At 42.5% G+C, this 15,335-nt stretch overlaps 1 protein-coding gene across 4 annotated transcripts in view; it reads right to left on the bottom strand.

The window, feature by feature from the left end:
• The window catches only part of LOC144773579 (uncharacterized), a 319,451-nt gene that overhangs the window by 163,524 nt on the left and 140,592 nt on the right, over positions 1-15,335 (bottom strand). For all 4 annotated transcript variants that reach the window (XM_078658700.1, XM_078658702.1, XM_078658703.1 and 1 more), the window contains exon 5: positions 10,607-11,101. In XM_078658700.1, coding sequence (XP_078514826.1) covers positions 10,607-11,101 — 495 coding nt within the window. The remainder of the gene's footprint in view (positions 1-10,606; positions 11,102-15,335) is intronic.

Genomic DNA, 15,335 nt, shown 5'->3' with positions numbered 1-15,335 from the left:
AGTCCACCATACATGTAGCCATGTTTTGCAAATTTTATAACGAACATCGCAAACTCTGGTTACTATCTTTGTTAAAATTGTGGGGGATCAGATAGTGCCGCCCTGCCATGTTGTGTTTACAGTTTTTAGATTCGGAAATTACTTGCTATCACGTTGTTAATTTTTTTAAATGCATTTTTAGGCATAGAAAAAACCTGTAAAGTGATTTTTTGTTAAGCAAAGATTAATGTTTTAAATGAAATGTGAACCTACATTCTTTTTAACTTTGTTTCTTTAGTTACAGTGTATTATAAATGTTCTGCTTAATAATATAAAAATGTGTACAATATTGCTTTTATGGATTTCTATAACTGAAATACCGAATAAAGAAATTTTGATTTTATATTTCTGGTAAACATAATAGCTATTTGAAAAGCAGATTTCTATGACCTAAGTTTCTTAATGCATAGGTTTGAAAGGTAGAAATGTTAATTTAGTTAAGATTACATTTTTGGTGACCATTCTGAGAAATCCTTTAGCAAGAGGTGTAAAACATTGCAAAGGAGTTTTCCATTAAGTCACAATAGCAAACAAATGCCTCAACAAGAATATTGAACGCCTGACCATGCACACTACAGAAGACATGAGGATAAAGAAGTACAGCTTTTTTCTGGCAACCCGGTGCGTGAAATTCCCACGGAAAAGCCCATTTCCAAGAGTCTCTTACATTTAAAGATACAACAATCTCGTAGATGATCTCTTTACATCCTCTGGGAGCTACATAACATCAGGTGGCATATCTAGCTGCCCATATTGCAAGACTCAAAGTGTGAGGTCGCTAAGTTCAAGGATATCTGGATGTGATACCGAACACTGTACTACATTAGATCGCCATGATAGTCTTCAAACAGGGTTAACCAATCACGGAAGAAGGTTCAGGTACAACTAGTGAGGCTAAGAGTCCCTAGTGCAAGTGTGCAGTGTTTCATCCTGGGATCCCTCATCCATTCCTGGTGCTGCAGGCGTCTGTAATTTTGGGTGGGTTGGAGGCCTACATACTAATGATTACATGTTATTAGGGAAGAATAGGCAGGAAATGATTCCCACATCTTTATTCTATTTTTCCCTGGTGTTTCACAGAGACATTACATTGGCTTTGAGCCCACATGGATTACTGGGGCACTTATAATTAAGTTCTTTAGCCAGGAAAATGTTAGAAAAGCACTGTATATTGTACTCAACAAAGGGGGCAAGGGCAAATCCCATTGTCAGCCTTGCTCAAAGAACCTCTGGTTCAAGCTTGTGCCGCTTTTGGTTGCAGGCGAGGCGCCCACCACTGTGTACCATGCAACTGGAAATGCATTTTTTGTTTCGTTTATAACTTTGGCGCTGTTTGACGAATCTGCCCAAAACGTTTCCAAAAAAGTTAATTCACTTCAGCTCTATGGGAAGTCTTGGGTCAATTCATCAATCAGGGGCTGGAAGAAGCGGGGTGGAGGGGAGGTCAAAAAGTTTGATTTACCATTTTCATTCCCACTGGAAAGTATGTTTGCCGAAAACACAACTGAACATAATTATACCACAGTTGGCAAAAAGTTTGAACTTTACTGAGAAAGCATGCTTTTTTGTCATTTGGTGTAAATTTGTTCAACATTTTAAAAGGTGTTCATGAGGGAGTTAATGTTCAAAAAAGTAGTGGTTATCTGGATTGCAATGTCCAGATATGTTCAGATTGGCCAGTTAGAAGTGGATGGCAATAGCCAATCTGGCTGACCACATCAAGGAGAATGTCCTGTGGCAGCCATTACAGGGCTCCTGAAGAAAAGAAAAGCTACAAAAGGAGCAGTGTGGGCACACCCTGACCCCAAGAGCCATGTGGGGAAGGCCTGAAAAGACCCCTTTCTGGTGGCCAACCAGGAACAAAAGTACACCTAATGCACTCATAACTGCCGACTGGGGGAGCCGAGAAAAGGGCAAAGAAATATCAGCCACCTGAGGGGCCAGCCGGGGAGGTGTAGCACTCCAATAGTGAAGCTTCCTTAACCCCTAGGGAGGGCCACAGCCCTCAGTGCAAGAAGGAAATACATTTGAAGGATGGAGGGGCGTGACTGGAGCTCTCCTCCCCACAATTTCTCCTTCTGGAGGGGTCCCCCATCGCCCTGGGATCTGATACTATGGATGATGATATGAGTGCCACTGCACTCTTTGGTTATCTGTCCCCGAGGGCCCTGATAACCCTGGGGATCCAGAAAGAGACCAGTCCAGGGGCTCCTCCAACTACCCCAAACAGGGTTGAAGGGTATGTCCAGACATGGGTCCCTTGCTCACTAAGCCACTGGAGTCAAGCTATCTTGGCTGATGATGGCTGATAGCCAGAAACCGGTCCTAGGATGCTTGATTCCGGTCCAGGCAAGACTTGGCTTGCCAGTTCGGGCTGGACTGTTCCCATGAGGCATAGGGTCAAGACTGAATTGCACATTGCCATGTCTTTACTGGGGTGGCGTGGGGAGCTGTTCGCCCTATGTGGGAAGGGTATGCCCTGAACTGGGGTGGCGTGGTGAGCAAAATAACGATGGATTAAACCCAGCTCTGTGACTAGGGGGGAATGTTTTGCCAATGTGCAATATTCCGGTCAACATCTTGTGTGTTTCTGTGGCATATATGGGTGGAGATTGAGCGGGGCTTCTATTCACTATTCCATCTCAACAAGTCTCGCAGAGCATCGCATGCACGTTGGCTCTAGGCTCGACCTAAAAAGTGAATCTTAATGTGAAGATAGGGGTAAGATTAGAAGGTCAATTGGGTAAGGTTGTTTGGGCGCATTACCAATCCGTAGCATACGTTGCAAGTGGTTGACATGTTTCAGCTGTTTTACCCCTATGGGTCCTTGGCCTTCATCAGGAACTTTTGTTAATCAGATCCCTAGTATGGCGGTTAATCAGCGTAGTATTAAGATAAGTATACTTTACTTAAGTGTCTTTGTTGTTATTGCATAACAAACTTAACAGGTGTGCAATCCCAAGTTTCTGCCACCTAACGTTTTTACTTCAAGGAGATCCATTCTGCTGGCTACGTCATCTGGCATCTGCCTTCGGGCGTGTTTCAGCTTGTCCTCCTCTAGTGGCAGATTATGTTGTAGTTGTCTGAGGTACTATATCTGTTGCATATATCTTATTCATTCACTCTCCGCTTAAAATTGCTTTTAACGTCTTCCACTCATTTGCCCTAATGTTGATTGACAATGGAGTTGTGTTTCACGTATGTGTTGATGGTAATTTTTAATTCCCGCTGAAATGCAGAGTCTTTTAGGGCTTTGGGTACAAGCAGCATGTGGCTATGCTATTGTGTATCAGAAGGAGAGAATGGTCAGAGCGGAACCTGCCCAGCACTGTGACACCTCAATGTTTGTCACCAAGGCCAGAGACACCAACACCTGGTCCAATCTGCTATATGTTTTGTGACGGGCTGAGTAACACAGTATTTTCTGTGCTCTGGGTGGAGGGCTTTTCAGGTATCAACACAGCGGATAGTGTCCATGACTTCATCTAGTGGTTCTGTTATTCAAGTTTAAATGGGAACCCTAGGTGGATGTGTATTCATATTACCATATTTAAAGCAATTAAAGTCACCTACCCATATCACCGGGACATCCATGTAAGGTGTTATCAAGTCATAGAGGGTGGAAAATAAGCCTGATCATTTGCGTTTGGTGCATATGTGTCAACCAAACATATCTCAGCCCCTTTCTAGGAGGCCGTATAACACGATATACCTCCCCTTCACATCTGCTTCAGAGAAGCAAAGAAGAAAAGGGATCCAGGGTGCCACTCAGATGGACACTCCCCTGCTGAGGCAGACACATGGAGAGGAACATTTGACATCTCCATATTATCCAGACCTTCTCTTCCTCCTAATCAGTTTGGTATGCAAACTGATTAGAGTGGCATCTTAGGCAAGTTTGCACCCAGTGTTGTTTTGCAAAGGTGACTGACATTCCTTGCTAACTCCTTTATAGTCCCACTCATTGTGGTATCTGAAAGAAATCGGGCCCGATCACCTGCCCTAGTCTACTGCAACTTGCCCTTCCATGTGTAAAGAAATATGATAACCCACACTTTTTCTGTACTATGGAGGGGCCAATGCCCTGTGCACACTCTCAACGAAAATAGCATGACAGGCCAGCAGGTTGCAACGTGTTTCTGATGTACTACTTTAGGAACTGCTCTGGGGTGACTCCCTTAACCAGTTCCAGAAACCCTATGAATTGGAGATTGTTCTGGCCGTATCTGCCCTTCATTTCCTCCAGTCTTTGTGAAATGTGTGTGAACTCTAAAAGAGAACTGTAGTCTTCTGATCAGTCATTTTAGCAGTGAGAGTGCCGGGGGAGTTCTCGTTGAACTTATGAAGGTCTGCCATAGGAAGATTCATCTCAATGGAGATGGAGTCTATTTTTTCCCAGTGTTTTTCTGGATTTCTCTATTGTTGACAGAATCTGAGCACCTCGGGGGCCCACCACGTCCATCTGTGTCCTGGCATTTTTGGACCCTTCAACATATTGTTTGATTCTTGCTTAGATGCATTTGAGGACCAGTCTCTTCCTATGATTGTGCATGATGTATATTATTAGTCACTGGCCTGGAGAAGGAGAGGCTTACCACCCCAGCATATGACCTTTTTAATGCTGAGCAGGAACTGTAGCCCCTCATGTGTTTTGGATCCGGTGTGCACGCCCAACATCAGTCTGAATCCAAATCCACTGGGAGCCACACACTGTCCCAGTATGTCCTCCCACTCCATGTCATGCTACTGCTAGCCCATCAGTACAGTGAGCACCATATGCTCATAAGCCTGGGCTTTTTACTGCATATCCCCATTACAGGCTATTTCAATGGCAAGCAGGCACCATGGTTCTGCTTATTTCTGGCTACAGGAATTCACTCCCCGTGGCAGCTTGGATACTTGAGGAGACCATACACTGCCTAGCAGTACTTTGACCAGAGTTGTACGTCTTATTGACTACTATTCCCTGCCCTCGCCACTGAGACTCAATGCACAGTTGGCGAGAGGGAAAGCTGCCATGAACTCCCCAGCTCTATTCTCTGGGACCCTGCACCAGCTCAGAGGACCCTCGCCCACATCCCCCCAAGGCCAGGGAGAATGGTGCATGCGCAATAAGCATCTCTGCGCTTGTGGTTCAACTGAAAGGTACTCCACCAAGGAATGTCACTGCACCCCACTGCAAGTTGGATCAGTGTTTGGCAAAGGCCTTGTTATGTTATGTTATGTTAAAAAGCCTTGTAAAGCGCACGTACACCAAACGGTTTCATGGCGCTGGGGTCTGAAGGGTACTACTGCCTGAGTGGCTTACTCATATACCTGACGAAACAGCCAGGGGGCAGATGTATCAAGATTCCATTTTGCGATTCCTAAATAGCGATTTTTAAGGAATCTCTATTTAGAAATCGCAAAATGGAATGTATGAAGAAAATCGCAAATTTTTTGCGATTCCTTAATCTTCCTTATTTGCGAATTCGCATTTTGCGAATTCGCAAATAAGGAATAATTTCCCATACATTCCTATGGGCCAGGAGGCCCATAGGAATGATTGTGAAGTAATTCTCAAATTGCGAATTCGCAATTTGCTAATCGCAATTTGAGAATTATTTCAAGGGTGCAGGGGTGTCTCAAAGACACCCTGCTGCACCCCTGAAATGTACATGTGTGTGCATATGGCGCACATACATGCCCTATGGGCATGTGTGTGCGTCACATGCCACCTTAAAAAATGCCAAATTGTGCATTTTTTAAAGACTTCGCAAATTACCATCAACTACAAGTTGGTGGTAATTTGTGAATTCTTAAACAAAAATCGCAATTCAAAAATGCTACATACATAGCATTTAAGGAATCGCAAAATTGCGATTCCTTAAATGCTATGGCAAAATAAGGAATCGCAAATTTTTGCTATTTCTTATTTTGCGAATTTTTGATGCATGCCAAAACATGCAAATAGGCCTTTTGCGATTCGCAAAGGCCGAAATTCTGTGAATTTCGGCCTTTGCGAGTCGCAAAAGGCTTGATACATCTGCCCCCAGGTCTTTAACAGTTTCCTGAACTGGGCGTAAGAGGTTGGTCATCTGCTGTCCAGAGGCAGAGAATTCCAGAATTGGGAGGCCAGAACCGAAAATCTTAGTCCCCCAAATTTCTTGCCTTTGAAGGATGGGATGACCTTGGTGTGACGACAAGGGAGAGGGGGGGGTGGGGGTGGAGGGCTACACCACATGCCAACATGTTGCTCTCCCAATGGGGCGGTACTTTGCCCCCAAAACACTTACAGTTTCTGCTCTTGCTTGTGTGTCCTCACTACCGATAGCCAATGCTGTTTTCTCCTCAGTGACTCCCCCATGCACAGCCTCTGTGACTGATGCCGGATGGCTAGGGCGCTCCATCGCCTCCTTGCCTTTTGAGTCCCGTAGGCCAGACAAGGCTCCTACTCAGCTTGGTTCAATATCCGGGTCACCACAACTTCAGAGCCCGTACGGCCCAGGGACCTCTCCTTCACACCGCACGGAACAGTTGACCGTCCTCTTAGATCACCCGGCCCAACCCAGCACCATCTGCAAGTTCTTGGCCAGCATTGTGCCAAAGGCATCACAACTGTGTGCTCTGCTTTTTCTTGGGGACTAGGGGGGGTTAGTTCCACGTGTGGACCTGAGAATTTTATGAGTCTATAATGAGGGCCCTGGGAGTCAGGGCTAAATGGGTAATGCTCGACCATCATGCCGCGTAGCGCCAGAAAATGTTTGTAGTTAACCATGTAAATTGTGACTGACAAATCAAGTAGAAATAGCAGTGAAACGTCTCCTTCCTTAGCAAACATCAAGACGTCATCTAATGTAATGTAAATAGTAGAATTATATAGCGCAGCTTATCACCCATGAAGGTATCCAGGCGCTGTCAAAGGGCACAGGGAGATTAAATGATTTGCCCAAAATCACAGGATGTTGAGCTGACGCGAACCCGGATCCCCAGCTCAAGAGTAGGCAGCTCTTGCCGCTACGCCACATCCTCTCCCTCTAATGACAAGACCTCATTCACACTAGGCTGAAGTCTGAGTGATGGATATTTGGTCATTTATACAGGTCTACGAAAGTCAGTAGTCAACATGCAAGGACTCTTTCTACAATAATGGACACCCAGGAGGCCAGATTAGTAGTTTTCACTTGTATAAGCACTTCAAATATCAATACAGCTAATGATGTGCAGAATCAAGAGCCAATTACATTCAGTACTTTTTTAGGCAGCATTTAAGGCCCTTGTATGTGGTGCCATAGACTGCATGCACAGCCAGGAGCACAAAAAACAAGCATTGGCTAATCCATTAGGTGTTGAGTATGAGAACAATTGACTATGATTTGGAGCCACGCTGTACAGCAGCAGAGCTAAAAATACATTTTGAAATAGCGCTGTGATACATATAGCACTAATTCATTTCTTATTACCAAAATAAACAAACACATGGGGGAGTGGGGCAGAAGACAAGGCAACACGGAGGTGGGAGGGAAGGATGCTGGTATGGGGGAGAGGACAAATGACAGATAAAGGGGAAGTATACAGACAACTGAGAGTAGGCGGGAGAGGCTGGGTGGGCAATCTGCCAATAGAGGGTGGGCAGGAGGTTCTGGTAAGGGAAATAAACATCAGAGAGTGGGCAGGAGGGGCTTGGAGAAGCAAATGCACAACTAAGGGTAGATGGTAGGTGCTGGGGAAGCAAGCAGACAATGGACGGTAGGTGAGAGGGGCTGGGGAAGCAAACTGGCAATGCAAGGGGGATGGAGCAGCAAGCTGACAACAGAAGGTGGGCAAGAGGTGAGGGGACAGGAAGATGACAACACAAGGTAGGCAGGAGGTGCCGGGGATGCAGGATGACAATGGACTGGGGAAGCAAGCTGGCAACACTTAATGGAGCAGCAAGCTGACAACAGAGGGTGGGCGGGAAACAACCTTTACAACGCAACTTTTACAACGCACTTCCATACAACTAAACTTTTACAACGCAACATCCATTACATCGCATGCCATTACAACGCAACAATTACAACGCATGACACTACAACGCATACCACTACAACGCATGTCATTACAATGCATACCATTACAACGCTTAGTACCCTTACACTATCCAACACTTACCCTACTGTTGCACCCCCCTGGAGTTAGAATAGACATTTTTACCCCTACACTATCCAACACTTACCCTACTGTTGCACCCCCCTGGAGTTAGAATAGTAATTTTTACCCCTACACTAGCCAATACTTACCATACATGCAATGTCATTTTATGCGTTGTAATGGTATGCGTTATAAAGGTAGTTTGCGTTGTAATGGAATGCGTTGTAAAGTTAAATAAAAAAAAATCGTTGTAATGGCATGCCTTGTAATGAAATGCGTTGTAATGGATGTTGCGTTGTAAAGGTATGCGTTGTAAAAGTATGTGTTGTAACGTCATACATCCGGGTGGGCAGGATGGGATGGGGAAGCAAGCTGACAACACAGGGTGGGCAGCAGAGGATGGGGCAAAAAGCTGACAAGCCAGGGTATGCGGAGGGAGGCGGACAACAAAGGGTGGGTGGAGGGAGATGGGGAAGCACATGGTCAACAGCTTTTTGGGAAAACACATAGACAACCAAGGGTTGGCAGGAGGGGCTGGAGAAGCAAACAAACAATTGAGAGTGTTTGACTATATAGGGGTTTGGGGCATTAAACGACCACACTTTCCTTGATTTTGGGAACATTTACCAACTTGCTAGGTGCAAAGAACCGGAAGTTCAACCCCCTCAACTTCCAACAGGAAAAAATCCCAATTCTAGACCAATCTATAATGGTTCAGCACCCTAAAAATTAATATAATCATCTTTTCAGAGTAAATTGTAATTCAAAAAAAGTTACTTCAAATATTAAAAATATTTAATACACAATTTTTCAGTACATAACATCAATTAGATACGTTAGATTAGGAACCATAGCCAACACGTTTCGTCCGGACATCATTGGTTCGAAATAATTCTGTGTACACTCAAGATATTCAATATTCCATTCTACAGTTCCAATCCCCTTGGTGGGGACCTACAATCAAAATTGTTAAATAGGCGCTTTAAACTCTGTGGATTTATCGTATTTACATTATTTTATTTTGGCTAAAGTAAATATCATCACATTATTCAACTATTATATTTTATAATTATTTATTTTATTCTTTTTTTAAAAGCAGTATATTCATTATTTGTGGGCAACATAAGTCAAGACCCACATAATATCTCTTGCTGACATGCAGCAGTTCGCCGTATTGAGTTTACACAGAATGTTTTCGAACCTATGATGTGACACAATATTTGCTGAGTATTTCTACCAGACTGAGAGGTATGAATTATAATCAATTTAGTGTCTGGAGTCTAGAAATGATACAATTATGGGACAAACCAACAGGGCTCGTTTAGTAATATGTTCCTATTTCAAAAATGGGATTTGATCAGAGGTTAAGAAATTTTGTAATTATGCTGGGTGTGTTTAACTCCATACCCATTGATAATAAGGTATATTCTTTGTAAAAGTCTGGGACAACCAGTGAACACTATAACATTGTTGATGGTGCACGTAAATGGACTGTCATTTTATATTTCAATCTAACTTGAAGAATATTGAGGTAAAAAATTATAATGTAATTTTGAATACACTAATGTACAATTGTATGATAGTAAAGTTTGACACAATTGGCGTCAGGTAGACTGTGTTTTTTTAGATTGATCATGGGTAGTTCTATGCTATTTTATAAATTATGTGATAGTTCTGTTTAGGATTACTTTTTGTACATATTGTAAATAAATGTTGTATTGATGTATGTTTTTGTATCCTGAAGAAGTCCATGAGGATGAAACGCATTGGCTACGGTTCTCAATGGAATACAAAAATAAGAAAATGAATAAAGGATTCCAAATCTAGCATGTCTAATAGATGTTATGTAATGAAAAAGTGTGTATTAAAAATGTTTATTATCTGAAGAAACTTTTTTTGAACTACCATTTACTCTAAAAAGATTATATGAATTTTCAGGGTGCTGAACCATTGTAGATTAGACAACTGAGAGTAGGGGGGAGAGGAAGCAAATGGACAAGAGGGTAGTGGGTAACAAGAACGGCAAGGGAAGGTGGGCGGTGAAGAAGCAAGAACAGCAAGTGAGCGATAGCAAGAAAGAAGAACAAGGAGGGTGGAGAAGTATACAAGGGAGACATCTGTTAAACACACATACTCTTGTAGACTTTAAAAAAAAAAAAAAAAAAATGAATGCCTGGAAAATGAGCTGTTGAGGGACACGTGTAATGGATCCTCGCTTCAGGAAAGGAACAAACAGAATTAGAGGAATTAAAGCCAACAGAAGCTGGCAAATAAGAAAAAGGTAAATGACAATGGTAATGAAGCCAAGAAAGAGTAAGCAAATGCGTTATCTTAGGCCAGACCTAAAAATGGCACTACGACTGCATGCTATTTTTTACACTGCCTCCTTTTTCCAACAACAAAACTACCTAAAATGTATTTCTTCCTTCCCGTGTACACCTGAATGCTCACTCACCTATGGGATTCTCGAGAGCAGATTCACAAACGTGAGTCCGGTGACGCTTCCATTGAGAGACCCACCGAAAGGCCTTGCCACATTTCTGGCAGCAAAATGGCTTCTCCCCGGTATGAATGCGCTCATGGGCGATGCAGTGAGACTTGTGTCGGAAGTTCTTCCCACATCCATTGCAGATGAACTTTCCGCCTCTTCTGTAGGCTTTTAATCCAGAAAGTGCAACTAGGTCTTTGGGGTATATAACCTCACTCTTTTGTGCTTTCTGTGGTTCATCTTGTAGTAGTTCCAATGTTTCCTTCTTGATAGACTGATCACTTCCAACATCTTCATAATCAAAGGACACATTCCACCCTTCTTTTGTTGCATCTTTGTCTGATGAGGCTGAAATATGCGGGCTTTCTTGTTTTTGTCCAATTTTATGTGTAGAAATATCTTTGAATCGCAGAGATTCCGTACAATGATATTCTTTTACAGCATCGTCAATCTGACCTTCATCTGGAAAAAGGAGAACATTTACTTTACAAACACCATGGTTTCAAAAAACAAAATAAAAACAATAATAAGCATACCATCGGAAAATGTGTTATAGGCAATTAAAGTGATTGGAGAATTTAGAGATTCACCGGTATTTCTAAATTGAATCATTTACTGAATCATTTTTGTACAGGAAAAAAATACTCCTTCTGAAGAATACTCTTTGGTTTAAACTCTGGAGCCTAAAGCTAAATTGTCCTCAGAGAAATGTAATAAGCCCACACATAATTGGTTACTCATGTTCTTGTCATAATGGATGGAAGAATAAGTTATTTACCTTCGGTAATGCATTATCTGATAAAGACAAGATGTAACCACAGATTTCTTACCTTTGAATTATCCTCAGATGGCAGACTAGATCCAAAAACTTTTCTACAGCAGTACCTCTGCGCGTCAGAAAAGGGCGTCAAGCAACTTTGTAAAAACGTCAGCCACCGGATGTGACGTCAACAGAGTCTATATAAACCCTCCTCTGACATGCTGATGTCAGTTTCTTCACGACTACTTTACATGCTAAAACATGGAGCCACATATAGGAACTGCTATGGAAACAGTGTGCCCAAAAATCTTCTTTTTGAAAAACATTTACATTAATTATTATTTCATTTCAATCACAGAAAGGCATGAGAGTACATAGTACGGATCTGGAAGAAAAGGAGAATCAGTTCCGAGAGCAGGGTGGATGGATGAGTCGGTAAGGAATCTGTAGCTAGATCTTGACTACCACACAAGGCGTTTCCGAAGGCAAATAACATATTCATCTGATAGAGACGCCACAGATTCTTTACCTTTGAATGAGATACACAAGCAATACCATCCTGGAAGAGGGTCTGCAAACCGATTCCACGAAAGACCCCCGACCAGGCTATCAGGTCTGTATATGAAAGGACAGAGACAGGCAGCCAGGAAGAGAGGTAAGGATGAAGACATCCCACCAGAAGCATTGTGGAGAACCCTGCACGGAACCAACTTTCCGACTTTTTTCTGCCTAGCTGACTAAAACTTAAGCACTTGGAGTGCCGTTTCGTGATTTAAGGTTCACAGAAGTTTCAGGATTTTAAATGCCTAGGCGTTCCTCGAGCACCCTCAGCGTTTTTGTTGCGTGCCATCAATACACGCAGAAGCGAGTAATTGAATGTTGGCATGCCCCCCGCTCCGAAGAAGAACGAGGTGAGTGCACTTTGTGGGGGATCAGTTCCTCAGCAGCGTCACAAGCCTCTAGACGATCGGAGTGACAAGCGGGTGTTGACGTATTAGGAAACCACATTCGCTGCGGTTCCTATAAACGGAGAGAGTCTGCTGAACACGGAGCGTGTTCCACGTTCCATTTCGGCTTAATTATGGCAAAAGATGCAATCCAGGCAAGGCTAGTGTCGGGCAAAGGGATGTTCAGTGATGAACCTAGTATAAGCGAGGATGCATCTACATCACAAACAACTGAAACTGCAAGCAGGGTAACAAATTAGAGAGACTCACGAAAACTGAAATATCCAAGTGGTGGGAAGTGCAGTCACTTAAAAGATATGTCGAAGTAGGGAGAGTTTCCAAGGGCTTGAGAATAATGATAACACCGACTTATGAGAATCCCCAACCTGAATTAATAAAAGAATGGGAGGACTTAAATGCAGAAAGTTCAATGAAAATGATTCTGCTTCTAATCAAATACGCATCCAGTGATAGAGAGAAGGTTATGCTACAAATTAAAGAAAGCAATGAGCAAATACAGGCCCATCATGACAAGGATGGAGTCAGTAAATATCTTAAAGACATGAAGACACTTTAACGGAAAGGAAAGCTTACAAATTCCAAAGGGACAAGAAAGATTACGAGAATGGAAGAATCTATAAATTTGCAAGGAAATTTGACAACGTGCCGAAATCAGTAACAAAATAAGACAAGACATCTCTGTCAGTGATATTAGTTCGGACACAGGATCCGAATCAGACTGCAAAGGTACGTCTGATATGAGAGGTCCTATCACTACAGTTGAGGATGAATTCCGTTTTTTAAGGCGTGGCCGGTTCACAAACCACAGACCTCAAAAACAAAAAGGAAGAGTCAAAAGGCGGTCGAGATGTGGCGGCCAAGGGAAAAGAAGCAGAAAATGCAAGTGAGATGACGTCACAGAGTCACAGCAAGAAGTGAGAAGAAGCTGTACGGTAATCAACTTGTCTAAAGATCCGATATCAAATGAGGATAGAGAAATTCTTGGACTAGGTCTATCCTATTGTCCAGGTGCTAAATTTAACTACGAGCAGAGTAGAATTGACTTATATATGTTCATAAGAAAATTAAAATTAAAAAAGTTTTTCGAACTACAGTGTAAAAGTGCCAAAAACATTACTAAACCCACCATTCATAGTAATCTTGCTGTCTCTGTTTTAGAATTTATAAGGGATCTTAGAGAACGGGAATCGGATCGATACGATCAACCAAAAGCCCTTACAGACAGTGAACTACTTATGGAAGAAGGATTAACAGGCAACGAGGGGGCTGACACTCCCTTTAAATTCAAGTCTACATTTAATCCCATTGTGCTATACAATAGCATTGATTCCTTCCATGACAGCATGATAGCAGAATAAAAAAAAATAAGAAAATAAGTGTTCAGAAAGAACAAATGCAATACGCCATGAGATCTGAAATTTCAGAAAGTAATGAAAAAATGGTCAGACTCCAACCAACATATAATTCATGCCTCTGATAACGGAGGAAATATAGTTATTTGGCCAAAGGAGATGTACCTAGTTGAAGCTTATAAGCAGCTGAATGCTGAGACAAGCTATTGTAAGATAATCAGAAACAAGTATGAGGAGCTAAAATAAGGCTTCTATACTGCTTTGAAAGATTAGAGAGATAACAGGCTGCTGAGTACGGAAGAATACAACTTTCTAAGAGTTATACATTCAAACTTGGCAGTACTGTACTTCCTGCTAAAGGTGCACAAGAACAAAACCTGCCCTCCGGGCAGACCTATAATCTCTGCAATAGGGAGCCTATTTGAGAACGTGTCTAAATTCGTAGATTACTTTTTACAGCCTTTGGTGATCGAATTACCATCTTATATTCGAGACACTACTGATTTTCTGAAAAGAATATTTGACATACATCAGGAAGGTGACTTTTTGATGGCCTGTTTAGACTTCAACTCACTTTACACAAGCATCAGACAAGATGATGATTAAAGGCGGTGAAACATTTGTCCATCGTTTGTATCACATATCCTGTTGAAAAGGGTAATCCTTTAGTACGCAGAAATCGTGACAAAGACTGTGTAAGCCGAAATGCGTCTGACGTCAAGTGTGATTTTTTCTGCATAGTCGATTAAAAATTAAGGAACTCTACTTGGAGTGTCGTTTTGTGATATAATATACATATATTTATATATATATATATATACATACACTGTATAATAAAATGTGCCTAAGAAGGGGACATATAAACGACCACAACATCAGTCATGGGCCGGAGATGGGACGACGAGCTGGCAATCAGCCACATGGCCCCGTATAAAGGGACGGGGGGTGGGTGGAAATCACACCCAACTGGCATATTTTCGATCAGGCAGTCGAGAGACAATTTAAAAGAAATCAGTAGGGGAGAAATAACTCCTCTAGAATAGGGAATAAAGATTGCAAAAAGGGTCGAGTTGAATGAGGCAAACAGAGAGAGGCCTCATCAGATAGCCAGTACCCATCATAGAAGAAAGAATAGCAGACGGAGAAGGGACGCGGCTGAAGCAGTGGACCAAAAAGGGGAGCAAATGGAATTGCGCCTTGACTGTCCTACTGCCTGCATTGTCGACAGATCTGTTGTCAGTTATTGAGGGGTCTTCCAGTATATGTACCTATGTAATCATATGTTGGGGAGCCCTGTCCTTGATCAGGGAGGGGGTCACGACCTGTTCTATCTATCAGCGATTGTCAATGTGTATTGATGCCTGGATATCTCACACTCATGAGCTATGTATTTCTTGTTTAAATGCAAATAAAAATATTAATAAATAAAAAAAGGGGGAGCACATAGTGTGGGAAGACCAACGCCACAAGTGAATGCGCAAGCAAAGAACCACTGTAAAGAACCACAGTAACAGATGGAACAAGCGTGGAGGACAGAGAAAAATAAGTTCTCGTTTGCACAGATATGATGAGGGTGTGGGGTCGACATCGTAGTTCACAAGACCCCGAAGATATCT

This window comes from Lissotriton helveticus, chromosome 8, assembly GCF_964261635.1.
Source record: "Lissotriton helveticus chromosome 8, aLisHel1.1, whole genome shotgun sequence".
Lineage (NCBI taxonomy): Eukaryota > Metazoa > Chordata > Amphibia > Caudata > Salamandridae > Lissotriton > Lissotriton helveticus.
The sequence above is the reverse complement of the archived record's forward strand: the minus strand, read 5'-3'. Positions and strand labels throughout refer to the sequence as shown.